We start from the raw sequence: 25,286 nt of genomic DNA, 5'->3' as shown, positions 1-25,286 counted from the left end.
GGACCCAATTTGGAAACAGGGTCTTGGCAGATGAGCCAGTCACAACGAGGGCCTGCTGGAGGAGGGTGGGCCCTAATCCAATAACCCCGGTGTCCTTATAAAAAGGGAGAACTGGGACACAGACACGCTCAGAGGGAAGACAAGGTGACAAGACACAGGGAGAAGGCCATGTGGAGATCGCAGTGACGCTGCCACAAGGAAGGTCTGGGGGGACCAGGAGCTGGAAGAGGCGACGAGGACCCCAGAACCCAATCCAGAGGGAGCTCAGCCCTGCCCACACCTTGATCTGGGATTCCTGGAGCCAGAACTGTGACCCACCAAATGCCTGTTGCCCTGCCCCCCAGTCTGTGGGACCTCATCGCAGCCGGCCCAGAAAACTAACAGGCCCCTTGGGTTTCTGCTGTGAAGCAGGGGGCGGGGAGGCCCCCAGTATCTGTCTCACAAGGGCTGCGGGGACATTCGATGCACGTGTCCTGGGTGACCCAGGCCTGCCAAAGGTCCCTGAGGTGAAGGGCATGGGGGCTGGGACCACCGGGGAGGTGCCACAACCCCCCTCACCTTGCAGATGGGACCTGTGACCTTGAGTTTCCCCTCCTCTCCTTCCGCACCCCACCCACATTCCCTGTTTCCTCTCTCCTCCATGCTTTCATGACCAAAAAAAAAAAAAATTTTTTTTTTTACTTTTTCCGTGTTTTTTTTTTAAAGTAATTACAGAGCAGGTAGTCGTTGACGCAAACCTCCCTTCAGTATCAAAAGAGTCTGTGGGGCAGGGGAGGGCTGGGGGCGACGGCGGGGGCGGGCGGAGGCGGCCCCCCCAGCACACGGGGCCGGGGCCGGAGTGGACTGAGCGCGGGGACAGGGCCGGGGCGGCCGGAGGCTCTGACGACGTGTCGGTCTCTTCCGTTTCGAGGGCGGAGGGGGGGGACGGGGGGGGGGGGGCAGGCGTCGAATTGTAAAAAAATGAACCGTAAAAGGGAGATCGTTAGGGGGCGAGGGGAAAGGACGCCCCTCCAAAAAGCTCCTCTCTCCCCTGGAAGGCGGGGGGCGGGCCGGGAACGGTGGTGGATCGGGAGAGCGAGGAGGAAAAGCGGAGGTTCCCAGTCGCTTCTCCTGGACCCCGCGGCCCCTCCCGTCGTCGGGGATGGGGGGGCGGGGCCGGGGCCGCGCAGACTCGGTGCCCGGAGCCCCACCCTGTCCTCGCTGGGGCCAGCCGCCCTGGGTCCGGCCGCGATGGGGCTCGGAGCCGCCCCCCCCAGCCCCGCGGTCCCGGTGCGCCCGGGGGAGGGGGGGCGGGGCCGGGGCTGCGGGGCGGGGTCCAGGCTGGCCACGCCCACCGCGCGCCCCCAGCCCCGCCCCGCGCCTTCAGATCTGCGTCTCTTGCACGTTCTCCTTGGAGCCGCTCTTGAAGAGCAGAGGTTCGTGGATGGAGTTGAGGCCGGGCGGGCCCTTGCCCCCGCAGCCCCCGCCGCTCGGGTTGCTGCTGTAGTGCGCCTTGAAGGCGGCCGCCACGTAGTGGTGGTGGTTGAGGTGGTCGCGCTCCAGGGCGGGCAGGGCCAGGTGGCTGTCCCCGCCGACCCCTCCCCCGCCGGCCACGGCGGCGGCGGCGGCCACGGACACGGCCGAGGCGGCGGGCAGCTCGTCCTCCACGTTGATGATCTCCACGGTGCGCGTGGGCCCGTGGTGCTTGTGGAGCTGGTGCTGTTTGCGCAGCTTGTAGAAGGCCACCAGCATCACGGCGGCCATGAACGTGATGGCCACGAAGCAGCCGATGATGATCTTGGTGGTCTTCATCACGTCGTCCAGGTCCTTGAGGGCGTTCTCCGTCACATCCGTGATGGGCACCGTGAACGCCTTCTCCGTGGGCCGCGACGAGCGCGGGGCGGGCGCCGTGGTGGACGACGAGGCGGGGCCGGCTGCATCCCCGGGCCGGCCTCCCCCCCACACGCCGTCCGTCGTGGGCCCCGGGGGCTCCTTCTCCGTCCCCCGCGGCTGCAGGGCCTCCTCTCCGGGCTGCGTCTCCAGGGTCTCCACGGTCACCGTGGTAAAGTAGGTGTAGCCACCGCTGCCCCCTGGACCGCCAGCGCCACCCCCGGGGCCTCCTCCCGGGCCTCCCGCCCCGCCGGCCGCCACGGGGTCCACGGCCGAGACGTTGAGCGTGGCCGAGGCGGTGGTGTTGCCGGCCGAGTTCGTCACCATGCACGTGTACTGGCCCGTGTCCTGCACGGTGACGTTGGTGAAGTTGAGCGTGCCGTCGTGCAGGACAGAGATGCGCACGCGGTAGGAGCCGTGGGTCATGAGGGTGCCGTTGGGCGTCAGCCAGTTGACCGAGGTCATGGAGGTGCCCGTGCGGCACTTGAGCTCGGCCGCCATCCCTTCGGTGACGTTGAGGTCCGTGGGCGGCTCCACGATGACGGGCGCGTAGCAGGTGAAGTGCGACTGGTCCAGCTCGCCGATGTAGCGCCCCTTGAGGCCGGCGGGCGCGTGGCAGCGGGCGCAGCACGTGGTGTTACTGGGCACCGTCTCCTTGAGCCACCAGCTCAGCCAGAGCACGTCGCAGTTGCAGTGCCAGGGGTTATGGTTGAGGTGGACGCGCTCCAGGCGGTGCAGGGGCGTGAAGAGGTCGTGGGGCAGCGACATCAGGTTGTTGTGGGACAGGTTGAGCTCCTCCAGCGACTTGAGGTCGTCGAAGGCGTTGCGTTCGATGGTGGCCACCTGGGCGTGCATCAACCACAGCTTGCGCAGGCTGGTGAGGCCCTGGAAGGAGCCCGGGCGGATCAGGTCCAGCCGGTTGCCCGACAGCTCCAGCTCCTCCAGGCGCACCAGGGCCGTCAGGTTGGGGATGTCCTTGAGGTTGCACATGCCCAGATTGAGGTAGCGCAGGTTGACCAGGCCCTCGAAGGCCGCCTCCGAGATGTACTCCAGCCGCTTGAGCTCGCCCAGGTCCAGGCGCCGCAGCGAGGGCACGCGGTTGAAGGCGTAGGAGGGGATGCTCTCGATGGGGTTGTTGCGCAGCCAGAGCTCCCGCAGCTTGGACAGGTACTCGAAGGCCTGCGTGGGCACCGTGGTCAGCCGGTTGTCGAACAGCTCCAGCGTGTTGAGGCTGGGCAGCCCGTTGAAGGCGCCCACCTCGATCTTTCGCACCAGGTTCTTGCTGAGCTGCAAAATCTCCAGGTGCCGCAGGTGCTTGAAGGTGTCCGTCCGGATCACCTGCGGTGGGGGAGGGAGACACGCATCAGTGACACCCAGGAACCGTCGCCCGGTCGCCCAGCGCTGGCGAGGGGGACGGGGCAGCCCCCCCCCCCATCTCTCCATCTCGGCTGGTGGCTGGATGAAACCCCTCTGGAGGCCAATGTGCGGTGTTTCTTATAAAGGTGAACACGGAGTTACGCACGACCCGGCCATCCCACGCCCCAGCGTTTCCCCAGGAGCCGCGAGAGCAGACGCCCCTCCGGCCGCGGGGGCCGGGCGCTCACGGCAGCCCTGTTCGTGACAGCCTAGACCCCAGGCAACCCAGGTGTCTGTCAGCGGGTGAGGGACACACGCTCTGCATCTAGACAGTGGACACCGCGGCTCAGTGATGACAAGCAAGGAACTATGGACACAGAGACTCAGCTGAATCTCACGGGCATCGTATTGAGCAAAGGAGGCCAGACCCCAAGGCACAGGCGTGGCAGGATTCCACTCAGGCCACGTTCTAGGTGTGCAGATCCGTGTCTCTGAGCACGCGTGTGCATGTACATGGAGGATGGGCTGGGAACGGGCACAAGGGAACTTTCTGGAAAGTTCTTAGGGCCAGCCCAGTGGTTAAGTTTGTTCACTCTGCTTTGGCGGCCCGGGGTTCATCGGTTTGCATCCTGGGCATGGCCCTACACACCGCTCATCAAGCCATGCTGTGGCTGCATCCCACATAGAAGAATCACAAAAACCCACAACTAGGATATACAACTATGCACTGGGGCTTTGGGGAGAAAAAAACAAAAAAAGAGGAAGATTGGCAACAGATGTTAGCTCAGGGCCAATCTTCCTCACCAAAAAAAAAAAAAAAAAAAAGAAAGAAAGAGATGTTCTGTATTGGGATGGTGGATGCAGCTGTTAAAACTCCCCAAACTGAACGCGTCCAATGGGGACATTTTGTTACATGTAAATGACACCTCAATAAAAGAGATTAAAGATAGTTGTGCCAGCAGCTAACACACACTGAGCACTTCTCCGGTGGCAGACACTGTTCTGAATGCTTTATGGGCAACCACTCATTTCATCTGCCAGGCCGCCCTATGAAATAAGGATTTATCCATACCCACAACTCTGAAATCCATAAAGCTCTGGAACCCAGAAGATTTCTCACGACTTTGGCACCAAATCCCATTTGGTGGCAAAACCCAGAACTCGTCTGAAGCTCTTTAAAGCTTTTATTGATCCCACTCATGTGACCGTTCAAACCTTTCACGCTAGAAATAGTGGCACATTTGATAAGGGGTGTAAGACCCGCTGGGGGGCTATAAAAATACATGCCAGCTATCCATCCCTTTCCAGCGTCAGGATGCCAAAACGCCTCCAGCCTCAAGGGTTTCACTTGAAGGGTTGTGAATTATCTTCATCTTAGGGACAGGAAATGGAGGCACAGAGAGGTGCAGTGACTTGCCCAAGGTTGCACAGGAGGGGATGGCAGACGTGGGGTTGGATCGAGGCCGTCTGGGTCGAGAGTCTCCTGAATTTGTCTGCCACCTCTCGGGGCGGAGGCGGAGGGACCACAGAAGGGGCAGCGCTGGGCGGGACACGGGAGGCAGAATCTTCCTAGAGTAGCCTCATTGATCACCGTGCCGGGGACACTGAGGCACAGAGGACCACGTGGCTATCCAATGGCATTTTTGAAGCCAAGTTAATACTGGGCAGAGATGCCTGTCCTGTGAAATTTCGGGGGAAACGGAGAACTCCAAGCCGCATCCTGTGTGGTCGCGACTTCATAAACCCTAAAAAGAGGCTGAAGAATTAGGTCCCCGCATATCTGCACCCAGAAAAGACTGGAGGGAGGCCCCCAAGCTCTTCTTAGTGGTGAACTCCAGCTGTTGGGGATTATGGGCAATTTTTATTCTGTAGTTATTTTTTTCTTTAAGGAACCCAAATTACTTTTATAATAAGTAGAAAAACACTTTCTAAGAAGTAAAAAAGTAACCCAAGACTGTCCCCAAGAGGCACTCAGCATAAGAAACAATAATATTCCTCGTACCGTCACGATCGTAAAACAGTGACAGCCACCGTTTATGCCGGTGCTCTCCAGCAGAAATATAAGGTGGTGACATATTGAATTTTAAATTTCCTAGAAACCACATTAAAAAAAAAAAAAACCAAACAGGGGCTGGCCCAAGGGCATAGTGGTTAAGTTCGTGCTCCGATTTGGCAGCCTGGAGTTCTCCACTTCAGATCCTAGGCACGGACCTACACATCACTCATCAAGCCATGCTGCGGCAGTGTCCCACATAGAGGAACTAGAAGGACCTACAACCAGGACACACAACTATGCACTGGGGCTCTGGGGAGAAAAAAAAAGAGGAAGATTGGCAACAGGTGTTAGCTCAAGGCCAATCTTCCTCACCAAAAAAAAAAAAAAAAAAGAGGCATTAAAAAAACCCCAAAACAGGTGAAATAAATTTTAATAAAATATTTATTTAGCCTGACGGATCCAAAATATTAGGACTTCCATGTGTCATCAAGACGACTTACAAATGAACTATCTTACGCTCTTTTCACACAAGTCCTGGAAATCCTGTGTGTGTTATGGGTCCCCACGCTTTGAGGCCGCCATACAGATTAACAAGGTTCTTCCTCGGTTCGGCGATGCTTGAGGAGCACAGTTGCATTTTATCCTCTGGCAGCCTGAGGACCGGGCCTGTTGGTGCCCATTTCAGGGTGGTGGGAACGGAGGTCCCTGGAGTTGGTATGTCTGTCCGGGGCCGCACCCGGTACGGCCACCCGGTCACTGGAGCCATTTGACAGACGCAGAAACCGAGGTAGGCATGTGGCCTGGAAGATGGAGCCCTGTTCGCACCCGGTCCCCCCTCCTGGCTGTCGGGCCATCACTGGAGCTCTCCGGGCCTCCGGGTCCCCGGCTGCTGTGATGGGACAATGACGGAAATTACCCCGGGGGGCCGTTTGGAAGATGGAAAGAGGTTTGCGAGTGCTCAGGCCGTGCGGGCTCCTGGAGAGTGCTCACCGGCTCTTGTCACATCCTTGTTATCATTGTTACTGTTGGCGAGGGGTCGCCGGGGCTGCGCCACTGGGATGAGAGACGGCGCCTTCGAACCCGAGGCCGTCCAGCGGCCACCACGGAGGGTGGCTTGAGAGCTGCCACGGCACCTCCTGATGGAAACCAGGGGCGCCTGCCTGACCCTCGCGGGTCCCCTCAGCCCCCCAGCGCCCCTCTGTTCTCTGTCCCCTCCTCTCCAGTCCGTGGCCCCAGCCCCGGCTCAGCTCCTCTCCTCCACCTGGACACCCGGCCCCAGAGGGTCCATTGATACCACAGCCCCCGGCCCTCCCAGCTCACAGCCCTCCCAGAGCGCCCCCGTCATCCACATCTTCCCCTCCACGCGGTGCCATCCCATAACAAGACACGGTCCCTGCCCTCGGGCAGCTCGGAGGCCGGCACGACCTTGCCCCCTCCGTCTTCCACCAGTCCCCGTCATCTCCCGCCTCTAGGTCTTTGCACATTCCGTCCCCTCTGCCAGGAACACCTTTCCTGCATTTTTTCCTGGCTGCTCCCGTCTGCCCTTTGACACCCAGCTCCAGCGTCACCTGCTCCGGAGGAGTCCTGGCCCCATCAACCCACCCGGCTTGGGGCCCCGCCTGACCAGAACTGAGGGCCCCTCCCTGTGTGGAAGCCAGATTTCCAGGGGATTCCTGACCCCGGGCATCCTGCCTGAGGACGGGCCCCTCGTGGCCTCAGGGTGAATGGGAGAGATGAGCAGCTGCCTCTGGGCTCCCCAAACCCTGGAATTCTAGGTCGCTTTGACCGGTTGACACGGACAACGGAGTGGGATCTGGACGACAGAGGAAACACACAAGAAGACTCCGGGGAGGACGGGCCGCCCCGGCCCCATGGGAGCGGGATAACAAAGCGACTTTCCGTGTCCCATTTTTTCCCTGCTGATAAAAGTAACAGATACTCATTTTAGCAAAATGTCTAGAAGAAAAGAAAACCCAGCCTCAAGCTCTCCGCCGGGCTTACCTCCCGTTGACGACGTGGCACCCACCCCTCCCCATCTTTTCCCCACACGTGTCATGCGGGGGGATATTTTTTTCCATCTTCTTTTTTATTTCTCACAAAATTCTGGTGCTTTAATATGCTCTCCCGGGCCCTGCATTTCCTCCTAAGACTCTTGTATTGTGAGCATTTTCCTATTTCATGAGAGATGCTTCAAAAACACGCCTTTCGCGGCCATCTCCAATTCTCTCCCGGGGCTGTAACTCGTTTTAGACGATGACATGGAAAGGACCGGGTCAGGTGTGTCTGTCCCTTGAGATGCTTCTGGTAATTTCCCGTGGCGCACGTGGCTGACTTCTAGAACGGAGCGAGGGCCCGGAGGGCTCCAGGAGGCCCCGGGCTGGCCGTGCGGCTGTGCCTGTGTGGGGACCGGCGGAGAAGGGGTCCCGGGAGCCTCGATTTCCCCTTCCAAGGGGACGTCGGGGGAGAACCCAGTCGGGCATGTCTCCCCACGTGTTCTCGTCCCAGGAGCTGCTGAACAAGAACACGAGGAAAAGCTTTCCCGACGGAACCTTCTAGACCCGCGAGGGCCCCACTGGAGACTCTGGTGCACGCGGCGGGTTGACGTTCCAGGAAGTCGTGTGGGAAACGACGGTTTCTCTTGGCTGGACTGTGGGTTTCCCAGACATTGTAACCACAGAAACTTCCCACAGGAGGCCTTATATCAGCCCTGGGGAAACGCTGGCGGAGAACGAAGCTGGGCCTCAATGGCTGTTTCTTTTGTTTTCTTTCTTTCCTTTTTTTTTTTTTTGGTGAGGAAGATTGGCCCTGAGCTAACGTCTATTGCCAACTGTCCTCTTTTTGCTGAGGAAGATTGTTGCTGAGCTAACATCTGTCCCAGTCTTCCTCTATTTTGTATGTGGGACGCTTCCACAGCGTGACTTGACAAGCAGTGCTAGGTATGCGCCTGGGATCCAACGCCCAAACCCCGGGCTGCTGAAGCAGAGTGCGTGAATTTAACCACTACGCCACCAGGCCAGCCCCCAGTTCTGTCTCTCTGGAATGTCTCAGACTATCTTCTCCTCTCTGTGCCCACAGCCCAGCTCAGGCCTCCACCTGCCTGGCCTCCAGTCTCTCCATCTCTAGGGTCTTGCTACACCCAGATCTGACCTTCCTCCTCTAGAGCCCTCCATGGCTCCCCAGTACCCTCAGAGGAAATTTAACCTGCATGAGAAGTCCTGCTTGGCCAGGCGTCCGCCTGCCTCTCCCTTCCCCTCTGCTTGGCCCTCACTCCAGCTCCATTTCAGCCACACGGTGTCAACTCTGGGAACTGTCCCCCCTTTGCATATGCTGTTCCCTCTGCTCAGGATGCCCTTCCCTTGTCATCCACCTGAAAACTGCTCACCCCCTGGGACCCAAGGTAATTGGCTAGACTTGCTCAGTGCACGGCCTGGCACCCGTGGGTGCTCGCGGGTGATGCACACCAGGCTCTGGGCTGGGCCTTCTCTGCTCGTGGTCTCAGCGTGTCCCTCACCAGCCCTGCAAGGCGGGTGTGTCAGCCTCAATTTTCGGAAGAGGAGCGGCTCATCATGGGATGAGGAAGTGACAGAACCCGGGTCTGAACCGGGCAGCGCACCCTCCCCCCTCGCCCCCTGCAACGCCCGGGACCCCAGGGGACTCAGTCCTCGCAGCTGCCTGGGTGGTGGGCACCGTGCCCCACGGCGGAGGCCAGGAGGCAGAGGCTCAGAGAGGTCAAGCGACTCAGCAGGGCCCCCCAGCGCCCTCCGGGAAGTGAGCAGCCGAGGTTCCAGCCCAGAGTCCCCTGCTCCCCGGGTCTCCCTGGTCCGCGGGACAGAGGGACCGAGATTCGGCACGTCCACAAGGCGAGTCTGGCAGAAACTCAAGCTGCTCCCGCCCCACGTGCTTTGTCCCGGTGGGGATGGGGAGGGGGTGAGTGAAGGGAGGGGGAGGGGCGCCCCCAAAGGCGTGGGGTCCCTCCCGCCAATCACTTTAATAACGCACTCAAGAACTCAGAGGGGTGTTGCCGCAAAGGGAAGCCTGGTTTTATTGAAGATGGGCTGTAGGGCTGCCTGAAATAGTGACCCTCTTCCGTTTCCCCAGGATTCCAGTCGATTCTCCCTCCTCTGTGGGATGCTGGGGAGCAGCCGGGTGGGGAGGAGCTGGAGCTGGATTTGAATCCTGGCTTTGCTGCTGACCAGCTGTGTGAGCTTGGGAGAGTGTCCTAGCGTCTCTGAGCCCACTTTCCTCACAGGTACTGCAGGGTGACTGTGAGGCTGGGACAAGACAGTGAGGGCTTGGGACATGGCAAGTGTGCCATAACATAAAGTTTTAAATAGTTGATGTAGCTGATAATGATCATTAACATTTGTCCTATCTCTGGGCTTCCAGTTTCTTCTCTAGCATCTTTCCTCTCCATCAGCTGTCAGAATTGTCTAAAATGCAGTTCAGACCTCACCACACCCCTGCTGACAGCCCTCCCATGGCTCCCTATGACCCTCCGCCTGGCGTCAGAGGCCCTGCAGGCCGTGCCCCACTGCCTCTCTTCTCCTCCAGCCACAGGGAGATGCACATGCTGTGCCCTCTGCCTGGAATGCCGTCTTCCTCCTTGATCTCTGGAAAATTCCAGTGCCTTCCCCTGAGAAGCACTCTTCGCCCCCCTGCTCACTACCTCATCACACACCCTCTCTTATCAGACCCTTATCACGCTGGCTTAACACACCTGTCTCCTTGTCGAGGCCGTGAGTCTGTGTGAGTCCAGACTCCACCTGAGTGGTTTCCGCATTCTCTGCACCCAAGTCCAGGCCCAGTTCATGGCAGACGTCAGCCGCGTCTGCTGAGCAAATGGACCAGCATGGACAGGAGAGCACGCTGGTTGTGTGATAGATGCCTCCACGCCTTTCAGCCTCGGTGACGATGCCAACGTGTTGAAACCCTCAGTGACACAACGTGGGAGCTGAAAGAGCCCTGGTGTTCTGGTCTTGGTTCTGGTTCCAACTTCTCCCTCTTTTTGCCTTAAGTCCACATGTCTGATGTTGTTAAAGCCACGCCAGCTTTCCTTTGGTGAATGTTTGTCATCCTTTTCGCTTTCATCCTTTCTGTCCTCACGCTTTACGTGTGTCTTTTGGATTTTGTTTTTAATTCAGTCTGAGAATCTCTGTCTTTTAACTGGAAGTTTAGTCCGTTTACATTTATTGTAATTACTCGTAGATTTGGAAGGATTCCTGCTGGGCTATTTTATACTTTCTGTTTATCCTGATCTTTTGTAGCCTATTCTTTCCCCTTTCCTGCCATCTTTTGAATTCATTGAGTTTCTTCTTATTCCATTTCCCTCATCTGCTATTTTAGAATGTGTATATTTTCTCTCCTTTTAGTGGTTACCCTTAAATTTAACATGCATACCCCAAAGCCAAAGTCAGCCAGTTCCTCTCCTCTCCTCCCAAACAACACAAGACTGATCCCATGTCTGACCCTAAAACAAAGTGCTATCCTGGGCAGGTTCCCAATAAGGCAAAAGGGGGGAGCCATTATTTGTTAAATGCCTCTCATGTGCCAGACCCTGATAAATGCTCTGAGGTTACGCTCTCATTTCATCCTTGTGGAAATCCTGTCACATGGGGGTTGTCAACCACATGTCCCTTCCTCCTTCATATCTGATGGTTTATGAGGAAATGGAGGTTCAAAGAGCTAAAGTCAGCTGCCCTCAGTCTCACATCCCCAAAGAAGCAGAACCAAGACCCAAAGTCTGCTTCTCCTGAATGTAAACTCAAGGTTTCTACCACACTGACCCACCCTAAACTGAGAGGGCTGGGCTGTCTGTGGGTTTCTTTCTTTCTTTCTTTCTTTCTTTTTTTTTTTTGCTGAGGAAGACTGGCCCTGAGCTAACATCCATGTCAATCTTCCTCTGTTTTGTATGTGGGATGCCGCCACAGCCTGGTTTGATGAATGGTGTGTATGTCTGTGTCTGGGATCCGAACCCACAAACCCTGGGCTGTCGAAGTAGAGTGTGTGAACTTAACCACTACACCACCGGGCCGGCCCTGTCTGCGGGTTTCGATGTGCTTTTTGAGTTTCAAAGCCCGTTTGTTATTCACACGTCGCCCATGTGTTGATTTGCTCATTTGACAGCTATTCTTCAAGCGCCTGCTATGTGTCAAACATCACACCGAGCTCTGGGGATCCAGCTGTGGACAAGACAGCCACGGCCGTCTTCCTGGATCCTGACCTCGAGCGAGGGAGAGAGACTCTAAACATCATAAATACACAAATGACCATCTAAGTGGCAATGCTGTAGACAGAGCCAGAGCACGGCCCAGGGTGCAGGGGGAGAGGCAGGCCCGGGGCCCCCATGGCACAGTCTGCAACCCCCCAGAGCACATGATCTCAGACCCCCTCTGATGCCGTGGGCCGGGTCACCCTCACGGCCACCAACACAGAGCGGGATGGACCAGGTGGGGTTCCGCTTCTCGGAGCAGGCGGGTCCCCCACCCTCCCAGCCTGACGTCTTTGGCCTGACGGGACACTGACATTCTGTGGCGCAGCCGATGAGCCAGGCCGGGTCCCGCCCCTGAGAGCCACTCACCACTCAAGTCTTCAAGTCCCTGCACTCCTTCAGCCCACGTTTGCTGAGCCGTGTCCTGTCCACGCTCTGTGCCGAGTGACACAGGATCCGGACACCAGCCAGGCGAGGGAACACGGCCCCATTGGTGACCCCCCCAACCCCCAACGGGGGCCTCTGCCCTTTCATCCTGCAACTTGGCCTATGATTTACGGGACTTTCCACATCAATTGTGGCACATAAACATCGGGAACGCTGAAAAAACCTCACTGTGGTCTGTTGGGGTTTTTAAGAAAATAAACTGTCAAGAATGCCTTATTAAAAATTTAACCGTGGTTGGAAAATGATTAAGGGGATGGTTCATCTTAACACTATTAAGACAAATTGTTTTTATGTGATTGAAACGTAACAAACTCATAACAAAAGTTTAAGAAGCTTACTGTTAGGGTTGTTTTTTTTTTGCATTAATTTTTTTGTGTGTGTGAGGAAGATTGGCCCTGAGCTAACATCTATGCCCATCTTCCTTTATTTCGTATGTGGGATGCTGCCACAGCGTGGCTTGATGAGTGGTGCGTGGGTCTGCGCCTGGGGTCTTAACTTTCAAACCCTGGGCCGCTGAAGTGGAGCGCATGAACTTAACCACTATGCCACCGGGCCAGCCCCCTGTACCATCGCTTTTGTGATGACTTCTCCTGTTTCCTCCTTCCCTGGGATAAGGGACTTGTGCCTCTCTTTTCAGTAGGGACTTCCCTGACTGCCGGAACAGGCTTGGGGGCCACTGAGGGCCCCTACCTCGCTCATGAGCTACTCAGACCTAGACAGGGCCTCCTTGGCCTCCTCCTCCATGGCCTGGGGACAGGGGTCCTGAGGACGGAGAAGAGCCTGTACCCCAGCACTCAGCACAGCCATGGGCAAGGCGGCCACTCAGAACCAAGCGTCTCCTCCATCGGTGGAGTCCTTCATGGCCCTTTTGCTCCATATCACCTCCTCTCGCTCCCCAATATCAGATCCTAAGCTCATCCCCCCCAGGAGGCTCCAGGCCACGCCGGGCACTGACCTCCAACCAGCCTCGAGGCCCATGCCCCACCTTCCAGGAGCCCTACTGGGTGAGGGCAGCTGGGGCCAACCTCACAGCCTCCACCAGCGCCCCCCTACCACCAGCGGGCCCTCCACTGCCACACCGGGCGGGGCTGGGAGAGCCCAGTGGCCCCCCCATTTACTCGAGTGGAGAGAGCCCGAACTCCATTGGTCCTCAGCGCCCCAGATGACCAATGTGCTCGGACAGGCCTGTCCTTCCCCGTCCCCCAGCCCCGCCTGGCTCTTCTCAAGCTGAGCCGTGAAGCCAGGGGCGTGGGACTCTGGGGTCAGACAGCCGGTCCTGATGCAGGCTGCTCATCCGTGACCTCTATGCCTTGGGTGCATTTAGACCTCAGGGGGCCTGTCTCCCCGTCTGTGCAGTGGAGCTCCCAAGATCCACCTCCAGGGACTAGTGAGAGGGTTTTCACATGCGGGGGTGGCGGCTGGCACCCGGTCAGGGCACCACGCATGGCCATGCCTGTCACCCCCGTCCCCCTCCTCCTCCTCCACGCCGGAGCTCATGCCCTCCCCTCCCGGGATGCCAGCCCAGCCCCTGCACCTGCCGGGGCCGCGTCACTCCAGCCTTCCTGGGAAAGCCTTTCTCCTCGCCACGCCCTCCTAACCACGTCTGCCTGGGGAGACGTCTTCCTCCCCATGTGACCGTCCATCCACGTGCCTGTGCATCCCCCCCTCCACCCGCCCTCCCCCTTCTCCTTCCATTCCCCGCCCCCCCATGCCTCCTGAGGCATCCTGGGTTGCTGAGTCTGGCCCGATGCCCTATCCCCCATGACAGAGAGCGGTAAGATCTAATCAGAGCGACGGGCCAGCAGCTGAGTGCACCCCAACTCTGCCTGAGGCAGTGAGTGGTGGTGGGGGCGAGTGGGGTCAGGTGAAGGGTCAGGTCGGGGTCAAACATCTTCTTCCCAGGAAGCGTCCCTGGCCCCCCGACGCCCCTCCTGCTTGACGATGCTGCTCAGCTCTCGTCTCCGTCTAGCGCAGCCCGGGATGGTCCCGGCTGACCTTCAGCACTGTTGCCGTCTCCACCCAGCTTCGTGAGGGCACACAGAAGGTGCTCAATAAACCAATCAGGGATGGGAACGGGGTGCCGCAGACGAGCCAGGGAGGGCCCACGGGTCTCAGCCGGGCTCCCTGCTCAGAGGCTGTTTGCAGGCAGAGACAAGACCTGCTTCACGGCGTCATCGTCACGAAGATGAAACTACCAGTATCTGTAACCCACGAGGAGGATGCCTGACAGGGGTCGCGGCGGGCGACCGTGGCTCTCCCAGGTGCAGAGCCCAGAGAGCGACGGACGGAGAAGCATCGGGACTGGCGTTGAAGACTTCGAGTTCCACCGCTGGCCGGCCTGGGCTGATCCCAATTCCACTTCCCAACGTGGCATCTCGCACGAGGGTCTCCTGTCCTCGGGGTTCCTCGTTTGTAGGATGGAGATAAGGACTCGCTCACAGGGCTGCCATGAGGTTCAAGTTCGCTGACCGACTGTGGAACTAGGACCTGGGGTGATGCTGGGGGCCACCACATCCTCCTGTGCCCAGTCCTGGCGGGGGGCAGACTCAGAGAGGGTGCGTGATGGTGGAGGGGAGCTCAGCTGCAGAGTGGGGACGAGCCCCCACCGGCCCCTCCCCCAGGGCTGTCATGAGGTCAAAGGCCACAGGGCTCTGCAAGTCGGGCAAGCGGTTCTCTGATTGGTTCATTCAACCGCTGTATTTTCGGGCCCATGGTGTGTGTCAGGCGCTATGCTGAGCGCTGGGGCCAGTGGCGACCGAGACCGGTGCGCACAGGTGTGATCAACATATTCGGGGGACCCGGGGGACCAGTGGGGCTGGAGCGGACGGGGGAGAAGGCACCTCTGACATCAACACATTTCCCAGAGTCAAGAAGGACGACAGCGACTGTAATGATGGTCCCACTGTCCACACTCACTGGACCTTCTCGGCCGCTCATCACTCGCCGGGACCTCTGCTAAGCCGTCGTGCATGTGCTGCCTCATCCGATCTGCTGACAACCACATGCCCCCAGAGCCTCAAGGGGTGCCTGGCACACCGGGGCCCTCAGGACGCACTCGTCCGAAGAATGAAGGCGTCGAATTTCTCAGCAGCTCTATGACGAGGGACTGTATTATCCCCACTTTACGGCTGCCAGAACGGAGGTGCAGACAGGTTCCAGAATGTGCAAAGGCCCCGGGGCCAGGAAGCAGCAGAGTTGTGAGTCGCTCTCCCCCACAGTCATAAGCGCTGGCACTCACTCGGTGAATGGGAGGGTGGAAGAGCATTCCAGAAAGAGGAAACAGCAAGTGTGAAGGTGCTGAGCTGAGAGGGAGCGGAAAGGGCCAACGTGACCCCCCTCCCTGTGCAGGAGGAGGGAGGCGCCAGGCGGGAGCTGGAGGGTGGGCGGGGCCGTGTCCTCAAGGACTCTGCTTATCACCGTGGGAAACAGGTGGACCCACTTGTGGGACCGAATTAGAAAGAAGTGGAGGCTCCATGGCGTCCGACTCCATCACGTGTGGCGTGTGGCGTCCTTTCCCGAGCCGGCTCACTGACAGTCCCCGGGGTCGGCGGTCACACCGGAGTCCCAGGCACCCTTGGCTCCCCTCCCGCTCCAGGCCGAGGGGCGCAGATGGTTCTCCGTGGAGTAAAGGGGGAGGCGTCCCACCCGCGCCTCCTCGGGCTCCATGAGCTTCTAGATCGACAGGTGGGCAGAGTGGGAGCCGCACGCTGGCAATGATGCCAGGACCCACCCTTGGAAATGGATACGGAAGCTGTGGTCTCTTCATCGGATAGAATATTACCCAATGACACAAAAGGGAGAGAGAAAAAGCCACAGCTGCAGGAAACGATGAGGGTGAGACCCAGCCGCGGGGGCAGCGAGGAGCGTGGATGTGATTCCCTCTGCGGGCGGCTCAGAGCCGGTCCCCGGAGTCAGAGGTCAGCGGAGGGGCTGTCCCTGGGGCGAGGGGGGAGGCGACGGGAGGAGGGCATGGGGGTTCCAGGGGGCTCCTTATGTTCCATTTCTCCCCCTGGCTGGCGTTTTCGTGGCCGTTCTCCTCCGGATGATCCTTGGATCCGGACTCTTGTGTCTGTGTTCTTCTCTGTGTGCGTGTCATACGTCATCAGAGAAATAAGTCGAGAAGAAACAGACAGGGCATCAGGGGGCCCATCTGACGGGTGTGGAAACTGAGGCCCAGAGAGGCGATGGGATTATCCGGGGTTATGGGGATCTGCACGCCCCCAAGATGATGTTCCTGGAGGATGAAGGAGAGGAAAGCGGAGGGCGACGGGAGCTGGAGAGGCCATGTCAGACGGAAAGTCCCAGCAGCCAAGGGCGGCGGCTCCTTCCTGCCCAGAGGACGTGGGGTCAACGGCCTGCAGGCAGGGGGCTGTCCAGCAGACCTCAGATCCCTCGGCCCACGTCTCCTTCCTTCAAGGGTCTGGCTGGGAAAAGTCCATCTACCGAAAACCTCCCCATATTTCCTGATGCCGAGGGATCAGCCACCTGGAAAACCTGCTAGGCAGCTGCGAAGCCATCCCCGGCGTCTGCCTTGGTGACACTCTATGGCGCCTTTTGCTTTGCGACAAATTCACCTTCCTGGAGCCCGCACCGCTGGCTCGGGGGGCCGAGGACAAGCCATCGGGCTGCCACCGGCTGGGCGACCTCGGGGCCACCCGCATCTCCCTTCCCACATCCACATCCGTCAGACCCCCTCTCCCGGGAATAAAGGGGCCTCGTGGGAGAGCGCGCCCCTCGCCGGCTGCCCCGCCGGGCGGTGGGGGGTGGGGAAGACAGTCCACCAACTTTAGCTCCTTCTCCCTCCTCCTGGGAAGACGGAGCAGCTGCCAGGACCGACTTTTTTCTTGAGCTTGTGAAACGTTTTGTACTTCATGATGTTTCATTTCTCCCGACGGCGGAAAGCATGGAACGCGCTCTCTGAAGAAGATCTGGCGAATCAAGGAAAGAGAAGGAAGAAATGAAAGGTCCTCCCTCGCGCTGGTGTTCACCTTCCTGGTTTTTGTTTTCCAGTGAAGTTTTGAAAACAAATCGGACGTCCTCCTGGCGTCCCCTGAAAGTTCAGTATCATGTGTGAGGATTTCCACGTGTCGTTCGAGGTTCTCTGAAGCTCCGGTCGGGACAGCGGCGGGACGCTCCGTCGTGAGGACCCGGGGCTGTCCCTGCGCCTGGCCATGGGCCTCCCTCCACACGACTCGGGTGTCTCCTTCCCGTGGGGCGACTGGGTCTTGGGGCAGAAGGACACTTCCTCGTCCAACGCCTGCACACGTGTTGCCCACGCGGCCTCATGGGGGAGCCTGGGGGGCCCCGGAGTGGCCCCCTTGAAGCCTTGGGGGATCAGGGTACCTGTTGGGTTAAGTACCCACGTGGCCTCTGACTCAGCAATTCCCCTTGGTGGCCGTGCCACCGGGGGTGGGGGGGCGGTGCATCCTCACGCGGCTCCCACATGGGTCCTGATCAGGATGGGGGGGCCATCAAGGGGGATTCTGCAGCAGTGACAGTCACGGAGCAGACACACACACACACACACACACACACACACAGGGACGTGGATGGCTCAGAAAAACCCAGGCGGAGAGGAAATAGTGAGACAAAGAAAAACATCTATAACGCAGCCTCATTTACATAAATTAAAAACACACGCGCACAAAGCCGCAAGAAGCATTTTGCAAGAACACACACAAGCGGAGAGAGTCACAGTAAACACGTTAGGAGGGTGGCTCTGGGGAGGAGGGGACCCAGGCGGGGGCATGGACGGACCCAAGGCAGTGAGGAGAATGGAGACGGGGAGCGAGGCCTCTGGTGGCCGGGGGAGGGCTCTGCCTCATGGGAGGACGAGCGGGCAGCTGTAGCCTGGACCCACGAGGATGAGGAGGAGCAGGATGCTTCCCCAGGGAGCGAGCGCCTGACCCCACCCCGCTTCCCCAGGGGCTGCACAGGATGGTGGCAGGTGGTCTGCCCTGAGTGGCATCGGGGCTGTGAGGCAGACTGTGTGTCACAGACCCCCTGCCCTACTAGGCACCTTGGCAGGCTCCGGGCTTGCACGTCCCTGTCCAATCTCAAAAGCAATTAGGGAACCCAAGGAAGACTGCTGATTTTTTTTTTTTTGGTGAGGAAGACTGGGCCTGAGCTAACATCTGTTGCCAATCTTCCTCTTTTTTCTCTCCTCCCTAAAGCCCCTGTCCATAGCTGTATATCCCAGTTGTAGGTCATTCTAGTTCCTCTATGTGGGATGCTGCCACAGCATGGCTTCATGAGCGGTGCCATGTCCGTGCCCGGGATCCAACCGTCCACCCAGGCAGAGCGCAAACTTAACCACTCAGTCACAGGGCTGGCCCCATGACTGCCGTTTTTTAAAAAAAAATTATTTTGCCCATGAAGGGCATTAAAACCACCACCTCCAGCCCCTGCCGTCCCCATCATGTTGCAGAAGGGCATCTGAAAGGTGGACGCCATCGTCCCAGAGAGAGGCCGGCGCAGCCACTCAGTGCACGTAGTGGCGTCCCTGCGCCACCGTATGGTCCTCCCCACCCCACGGGCCAGGGGCGAGGGGGAGCAGGTGACGGGAACCCCGGGCGCCCCCAGATCTCACGGGAGATGCAGGGATTTGCCGCTTGCTCCACCAACAGATGGTCCCCCCGCCTCTGCCGGGTCCCCTGGGGCGGGAGCCCGGGAGCTGCCTTCCCGTCGCCCACAAATAGCTACTGAGCTCCTACTGTGCGCCCGGCTCTGCTCTGGGTGCTGGGGACACGGCAGGGTGCGGGGCGAAGTCCCTGCCCTCACAGAGGCGACTGTGCGTGTGTGCCCGGGGTCCGAGTCAGACGACAAGCAAGTGACAAGCGGACCCCGGGATTCAGGCCATGTCTACGGGGCTTTGGTGCCAGGCCTCAGGTGTGTGCATGTGTGTGTGCGTGTGTGTGTGTGCACTTGGGGAGATCACAGCCACCGTGAGGGAGGAGAACACTCAAATGAGAGGACACACAGGACCCACAGGGCTGCACGTCTCTGATCTTCCCTCCAACCCTGCAATTCCACGTCTAGGGATTTATCCCCAAGGGCAGAAACCAGCCCCGAGGATGTTCGCTGCAGTGTTGTTTATATGGATCAAGACACTGGAAATCAGAAGGGACCACAGGGAGCTAACCAACAGGACACCCACGCACCGGGCGCCTATGTGCTCATTAAAATTGAGAGCATAGACGAATATTGGTATCAGGGAGAAACATGTTCATGGTTATGCTCCTAGTTGCCAAAAGCCAGTTGCAAATCAGTATAAAATGCTGTGATTCCTTTTCTTTTTTCTTTTTTTTTTTTTGCTGAGGAAGAGTGGCCCTGAGCGGACATCTGTGCCAATCTTCCTCTATTTTGTATGTGGGATGCCGCCACCTCAACATGGCTTGATGAGCAGTGTGTAGGTCCCTGCCCGGGATCCGAACCTGTGAACCCCGGGATGCACTTAATCACTATGCCGTCGAGCCGGCCCCATGAAATGCTGATTCCATTTTCTCTTTAAAATAAAAGGTGAGAAATCCGTTTACAGACCCGAGCCCGTGATCCAACACTGAGAAGCTGCCAGAGAGGATCTGATGGAGACACCCAGAGCTTTGCGAGTTACCTGTGGGTGTCAAATTGCACTTGGCTTTCGTCCCTGTGTTTTTGCTTAAGTGTATTTTCTAGTTTTTCCAAATGAATTTGTATTCATTCAGTAGGAAATAATTTTTTAAAATACATTTACAAAGGCACAGAAATGAGCCAGGAAGGCTTTGAAACACAATGCAAACAGTAGTTATTTATAGCTAGGTGGGTGGACTAGGGGTGATTATTTTTCTTTTCTTTTCTTTTTTTTTGGTGAGGAAGATTGGCCCTGAGCTAACCTCTGTGCCAATCTTCCTCTATTTTATGTGAGATGCAGCCACAGCATGGCTGATGAGCAGTGTGTATGTCCACGCCTGGGATCCGAACCCGAGAACCCTGGGCCGCTGAAGCAGAGTGTGAGAACTTAACCACTGTACCACCGGGCCAGCCCCAGAGAGTGTGGGGATTTCGAGTCATGTTTTCCATCCTTTAACAACGTCCCTTTCTGTGTGTGCTGCACAATGTCCGCGACACAGGGATGCAGCAGCTGGGGGCGTGACACAAATAAATTCACGTCTGTCCCCGGGGCTCCCATGCACACGCTGACAGGGACACAGATCTAAAGGGTTTGGGGGCCAGTGGCCTGGGAGATGGGGTGAGAGACGCATGAGCAACAGGTCCGACCAGAGGAGCCAGCTTGGACCTAAAACCTTGGTGTCACCCTCCCTCTCTCTGTTCCCGAATCCGCTCTGTTGGAACATCCTGTTGTCTCCACCTTCAAAACAGACCCAGACTCTGCCCACCCCTCACCGTCCGCCCCTCACTGCCTCCTCCACCTGGCCTGTGCCGAGCGCCAGCATCCCTCTCCTGAGCCAGCACTGGCCTCCCCTGTCACCCTCGCCCTACAGTCTGTTCCTTGCACCACAGCCAGAGAGAACCAAGTCAGAGGCCTCCTGTCCTCTGCTCCTCCCATCTCGTTGAGAGAAGAGCCCAAGTCCTTACTGCAGACCACCTGCAGGATCTGTCCCTTTGTCCCTCTCTGCCCTCACCTCCCGCCCTCTCCCACTGGCTCACTCTGTTCCAGCCACGCCAACCTCACCATTCCTCCAACACACCAGGCAGGCTCCCACCTCAGGGCCTTTGCACGTGCAGTCCCCGGCCGGGAATGCCCTTCCCCAGACATCCATGTGTCTCCCACCTTCACCTCCTCCAAATATTTGCTCAAATGTCACCTTCTCCATGAGGCCACCTTGACCTCTGGGTCTTTAAGCAGCAGCCACCATCCCTTCCCCACCTATGTCGTTTCCCACAGCCTTTAGCATCTTTAACCCACAGCTCCATCACTTACGCATCCTGCCTATGTCTAGAAGGCGGGCTCAGGGAGGGCTGGCTGACTGTCGGTTTTGCTCACGGATGCGTTCCGAGGGCCAAGACAACCAGAGACACTTAATGAACAGACGCATCCAGGGCGGAGACGTCCGGGTTGGGGGAGCTGAGGGCCCAGGGGGAAGGTGGTGGTGGGACCCTCGCCTGGGGGACCCCAGGGCCAAAGAGAGGCGCCTTCAGGCAGAGAGAGAGAGCCTGAGTAACTTCTCGGCGCTGGGAGAGCAACTGGCTCAGAGGAGAGGGTGGCGGGGCCGGCCCTGCCTCGGGGAACTTGGGGACCACAGAAAAGAGCCCGGACTTCATTCCTTGGAGTCCGGGTGCCTTCCGAGGGCTTTGGGCAGAGGAGAGCGCCCCTCTGGGAGGATGGGCTGGATATAGAGTCAGGAGGTGGAAGGGGCTGGCGGTGCTTTTTTTCTTATGCTTTTTTTTTTGGTGAGGAAGATTGGCCCTGAGCTAACATCTGTTGCCAATCTTCCTCTTTTTTTTTTCCCTCCACAAAGTGCCAGCACATAGTTGTATATTTTAGTTGTAGGTCCTTCTAGTTCTATGTGGGATGCCGCCACAGCATAGCCTGATGAATGGTGCCATGTCTGCGCCCAGGATCCGAACCGGCGAACCCTGGGCCGCCAAAGCAGAGTGCATGAAGTTAACCACTCGGCCATGGGCCGGCCCTGCTGTTGGTCACTACTGCGAATCAGGGTCCACAGGGCGGCAAGCAGCACCCAGCACAGGGCCAGGTGCTCAGCAAACGCTTGTGGGACACAATTGTTCAGTGAGCTCCCCAGAGAGGAAACGGTCAGGCTTCACGTAAAGGATGGAGCCGTGGCCTCGGGCTGCGGGTAGGGTGGGCTCCACAAGTCCGCATCCCAGGTGCTCCCTGACGCGCCTGCATCACCTCCGCGCCGCCGGCTCCATCTCTCTAACATCATCCCAGCCCCACGTGGCATCCCATCGATTTTCCCGCTAGAACGTAAGCTGCCCACCCAGGGCCGGGTAGGAGCCTGGCGGGTCTGGGTCACGGCCGAGAACAGGGCTTGGCACAGAGCCGGTGCTGGTGGCATCTGTTGAACGTCACGTGAGTCAATGAAGGACGGACGGACGGATGGAGGACGGGGCAGGTGGACGGTGGGAAGGAGGCGAGAATGTCGTCCCCCTCAAGGGAGACGGGGACAGAGCGGCTGGGCCTACACCTGGAGGGAGGGGCCGCGGACCCAGCGCGCTGGCAGAGCAGCCGCCCCGTCGGAGGGGGGCCAGGAGCCACACGTCCTGCACAGCAGGGGTGGGAGGATGTGACGTGGCCCCTTATGTCTCTAGCTTCACTGGTCCTGGCCCCACGGCCACCCAGGAAGGAACAGCCTTCTTGCTGTTGGCAGCCCCCTGGGCAGGTCCCCCTAAGAGGTCCCCTCTCTGCCCCACGGAGGGGAGCCCTGGTCCCCAGGCTCTCAGGACACTGACAGGGGCCGCTGACCCTTTCCCCTCCCCTGGGAGAGAGGGAGCTGGGCAAGGAGAGGCCTGGAGGGGACTGGATGGGGGACGGACAGTGGTACTCAACCAGGGGCAATGCCTGCTGGGAATATCTGGCAGCATCCGGGGACGTTTCTGGAACCGGGGGCAGGTGCTACTGGCATCTAATGGTCCAGCCTGGGGATGCTGCTCAGCATCCCACGGCACACAGGACGGTCCCTGAACCAAGGATGATGTGGCTCCAGGGTCACCAGAGCAGAGAAGGAGACCCTGCCCTCAAAAACCCCAGCTCTGCCCCTCAAGCATAATTTGTGGCCCATCTCAATCACAGTCACAATTAATCGGACGGGAAGCGCCCCATCTGAGCACCAGCCACGCGCCAGCACCAGCGTTGGGAGGCAGGATGGGAGCCCCGGACCGTACGGCTCGCGAGTCCAGGGGCCTGATGCTCCTGGACCCCTGACAAGCATGCACCCGTCAGCCCCCACACTGGCCCCTGGGGGCCGTGGCCCTTCTCAGCCCCAGTTTTCAGATGAAGAAACCGAGGCGTGGAGTCACGTGGTCCCCCACGGCGCAGACGGCACAGAGGCCTCGTGGAAGGGTCACTCCCGGCCCGACCTGTGACTCCAGGTCCAGGCCAGGTGGCGGGCTCACCTGTCCTGTGCTGTAGGGGGCAGGAAGGCGGTCCCACCCCGGGGCCCCAAATGCCGGCAGAGACAGGGGGCCGGGTGCCTGAGAAAACACAGACAGCCTGGCTCTAGTGGCCAGGATGCAGACAGCATCTCGTAAGTGCCCAGGGGATGGGCGTGGGGATGTCCCGAAGGCCCTCGCCCGCTCAGGGGGGATGGACCGGCCACCCCAGTGCCCCGTGTTTCCCCGCGGCTGCGGCCGGCTCACCTGGATGCTGTTCTCCTGCAGGTTCAGGTACCGCGTGTTGACAGGGATGCTGGCCGGCACCTCAGCCAGCTCTCTCCGCGTGCAGATCACCCGGCTGGCCTGGTTGCTGCAGGAGCAGGCCGCGGGGCAGGAGGGGGCCGACGAGGAGCCCCCTCCGGCGGCTGAGGTCACGGCCACGCCGCCCCCGCCGGCCCCCAGGGGTGGGGAGAAGAGCCAGAGGAAGAGCAGGGCCCCGTGGGGCCAGGACATCCTACCGGGCAGCAGCGGGGGGCACGGGGAGCCGCGGGCGCGCGCCATCCTCAATGATCATGCTCCGCGTGGGCGCCGGGGGGCTGTGGGGGAGAGAGAGGGAGAGGCTCAGTGAGGCACGGGGACCCTCGCATGGCCCGGCTGCTCCCCACACCCAGGCGGCTCTCTGCCACCATCGTCCCCTCCCTGCCCCACGCTCAGGACCCGAGGGGATGCGGCTGCCTGGTTCCCGTGGAGGGAGAGACCATCCCGGATGGGCCGAGCCAACCAGCTGAGGCACACAGAGCCGGAGGGGGGCAGGGGGCACTGGCCCTGTTCTCCCCTCGTCTCCTCTCGGGTTGGGAAGACTTTCTGCCCATTGCACAGAACTGAAAACTGAGGCTGGGGGAGACGGAGAGCTTGCCCAAGGCCGCGTGGCCAGTGCTGGAACCAGATTCAAAATGGCTCTTTGCGCGATTTCAAAAAGGCAGATAGACAGAGATGGAGAGAGAGTCCGATGGACACAAGAGACAGAGAAAGGGTGCAGGGCCAAGCCAGGAAGGCTGGGTGAAGCTCTGGCTCCCAACACAGTGCCCACCTGGGTCCCCTCGCCACCTGCGTGGGCCTCTGGGAGGGGAGTCCAGCCTCCTGTCCTGTCCCCTTGCTTCTCCCTCCCTGGGGGTGTCTGCAAAGAAGCCCAGGGCCCCAGCACCATGCACGCCCTCCCATCAGGCCCGGCCCAGCCGCACGCGGCTCCTCAGTCTGCCATCAGTCCAGGCCTGTGGCCTCGCACAGCAAGAAGGATCCGAGTTAGACTTGGGGGGAACCTGGAGGAGAGGGTGAGCTGCCTGTTGAGGCGACGGGTGTGGGCAGGTGAGGCTGGGAGGTGGCAGGTGGGGGAGGGAGGTGACGAGGGGCAGGAGGTGGCCGAGGGTGGCCTGGGGTGGCGGCACCGGCCAGGAGCACCCCTTTGGCTAGGATTGCAGGTGCTCAAGGCAAAGACAGAGTCTGCCAGTCTGAGCCAGTAGGTGCCACAGGCCGGCGCCTGGCGGTTGATGGGGAGGGCGCGAGGGGCCGGGCCGCTGAACCTGAGCTCAAGGCGGGGACAGGGCAGCGTGGGGCCAGGTCTTCCCACCCCCATCTGCCTCAGACAACGGCCGGAAAGAGGGCTGGGCTGATTGCGACATGAACAACAATGACCACAGCAATAATAATAGCAGCCCCGAAGGCCAAGGAAGCTGTCTATGCACCACGCTCCGCACACGGGTGTCCGACGGAAGCCTCGCGGGAACTGCTGGAGGAAGCTGCTCCAGGAGGGGACACCGCCCGGCCTAGGGCGTCAAGCCGGCTGGAGAGGGGCGGAGGGGGCACTTGGCCCCCGGTCTACAGCCCTCCACGCAGCGCCTCGAGGACACACAGAGGCACCGCGCCCGTCAGCGCTGTGCCAGCCCGGCCGGCCCCGGGGTCCCCACAATCGGGGGTGGGGTGGGGGGGGGCGGGTGCTCAGATACACACCCGAGATGCTCACACCACCAGCAGGGGCCGGGCACGCCCTCCTGCGGCCGGCTCCCAGAGCCACGGACGCACACGCCTGCACACACACACACGCACGCGTTACTCCCTCCTGCGGCTCCAAGATGAGTTCAACTCAGACAGAGATGCATGTGCATTTGTGTGTGTGCCTGAGTGTGAGAGAGCAAGACGGGAGCTACACAGAGGGACAGGGGGACAGAGAGACAGAGGGATAGAGAGACAGACAGAGGGACAGAGAGAGAGACAGACGGACTGAGGAACAGGGAGACAGAGGGACAGACAAACAGAGGGACCCAGGGACAGAGAGACAAAGGGACAGAGACAGACAGA

General features: G+C 59.5%; 1 protein-coding gene across 1 annotated transcript in view; it reads right to left on the bottom strand.

Annotated features, from left to right (window-relative positions):
• Positions 1–917: 917 nt before the first annotated feature.
• The window catches only part of LRRC4B (leucine rich repeat containing 4B), a 25,014-nt gene continuing 645 nt past the window's right edge, over positions 918–25,286 (bottom strand). Inside the window, exons 2-3 of the mRNA XM_046683443.1 lie at positions 23,196–23,527; positions 918–3,207 (exon numbers count right to left, since the gene is read on the bottom strand). Coding sequence (XP_046539399.1) covers positions 1,363–3,207; positions 23,196–23,492 — 2,142 coding nt within the window. The 5' untranslated portion in view covers positions 23,493–23,527 and the 3' untranslated portion in view covers positions 918–1,362. The remainder of the gene's footprint in view (positions 3,208–23,195; positions 23,528–25,286) is intronic.

Source organism: Equus quagga, chromosome 13, assembly GCF_021613505.1.
Source record: "Equus quagga isolate Etosha38 chromosome 13, UCLA_HA_Equagga_1.0, whole genome shotgun sequence".
Lineage (NCBI taxonomy): Eukaryota > Metazoa > Chordata > Mammalia > Perissodactyla > Equidae > Equus > Equus quagga.
The sequence above is the reverse complement of the archived record's forward strand: the minus strand, read 5'-3'. Positions and strand labels throughout refer to the sequence as shown.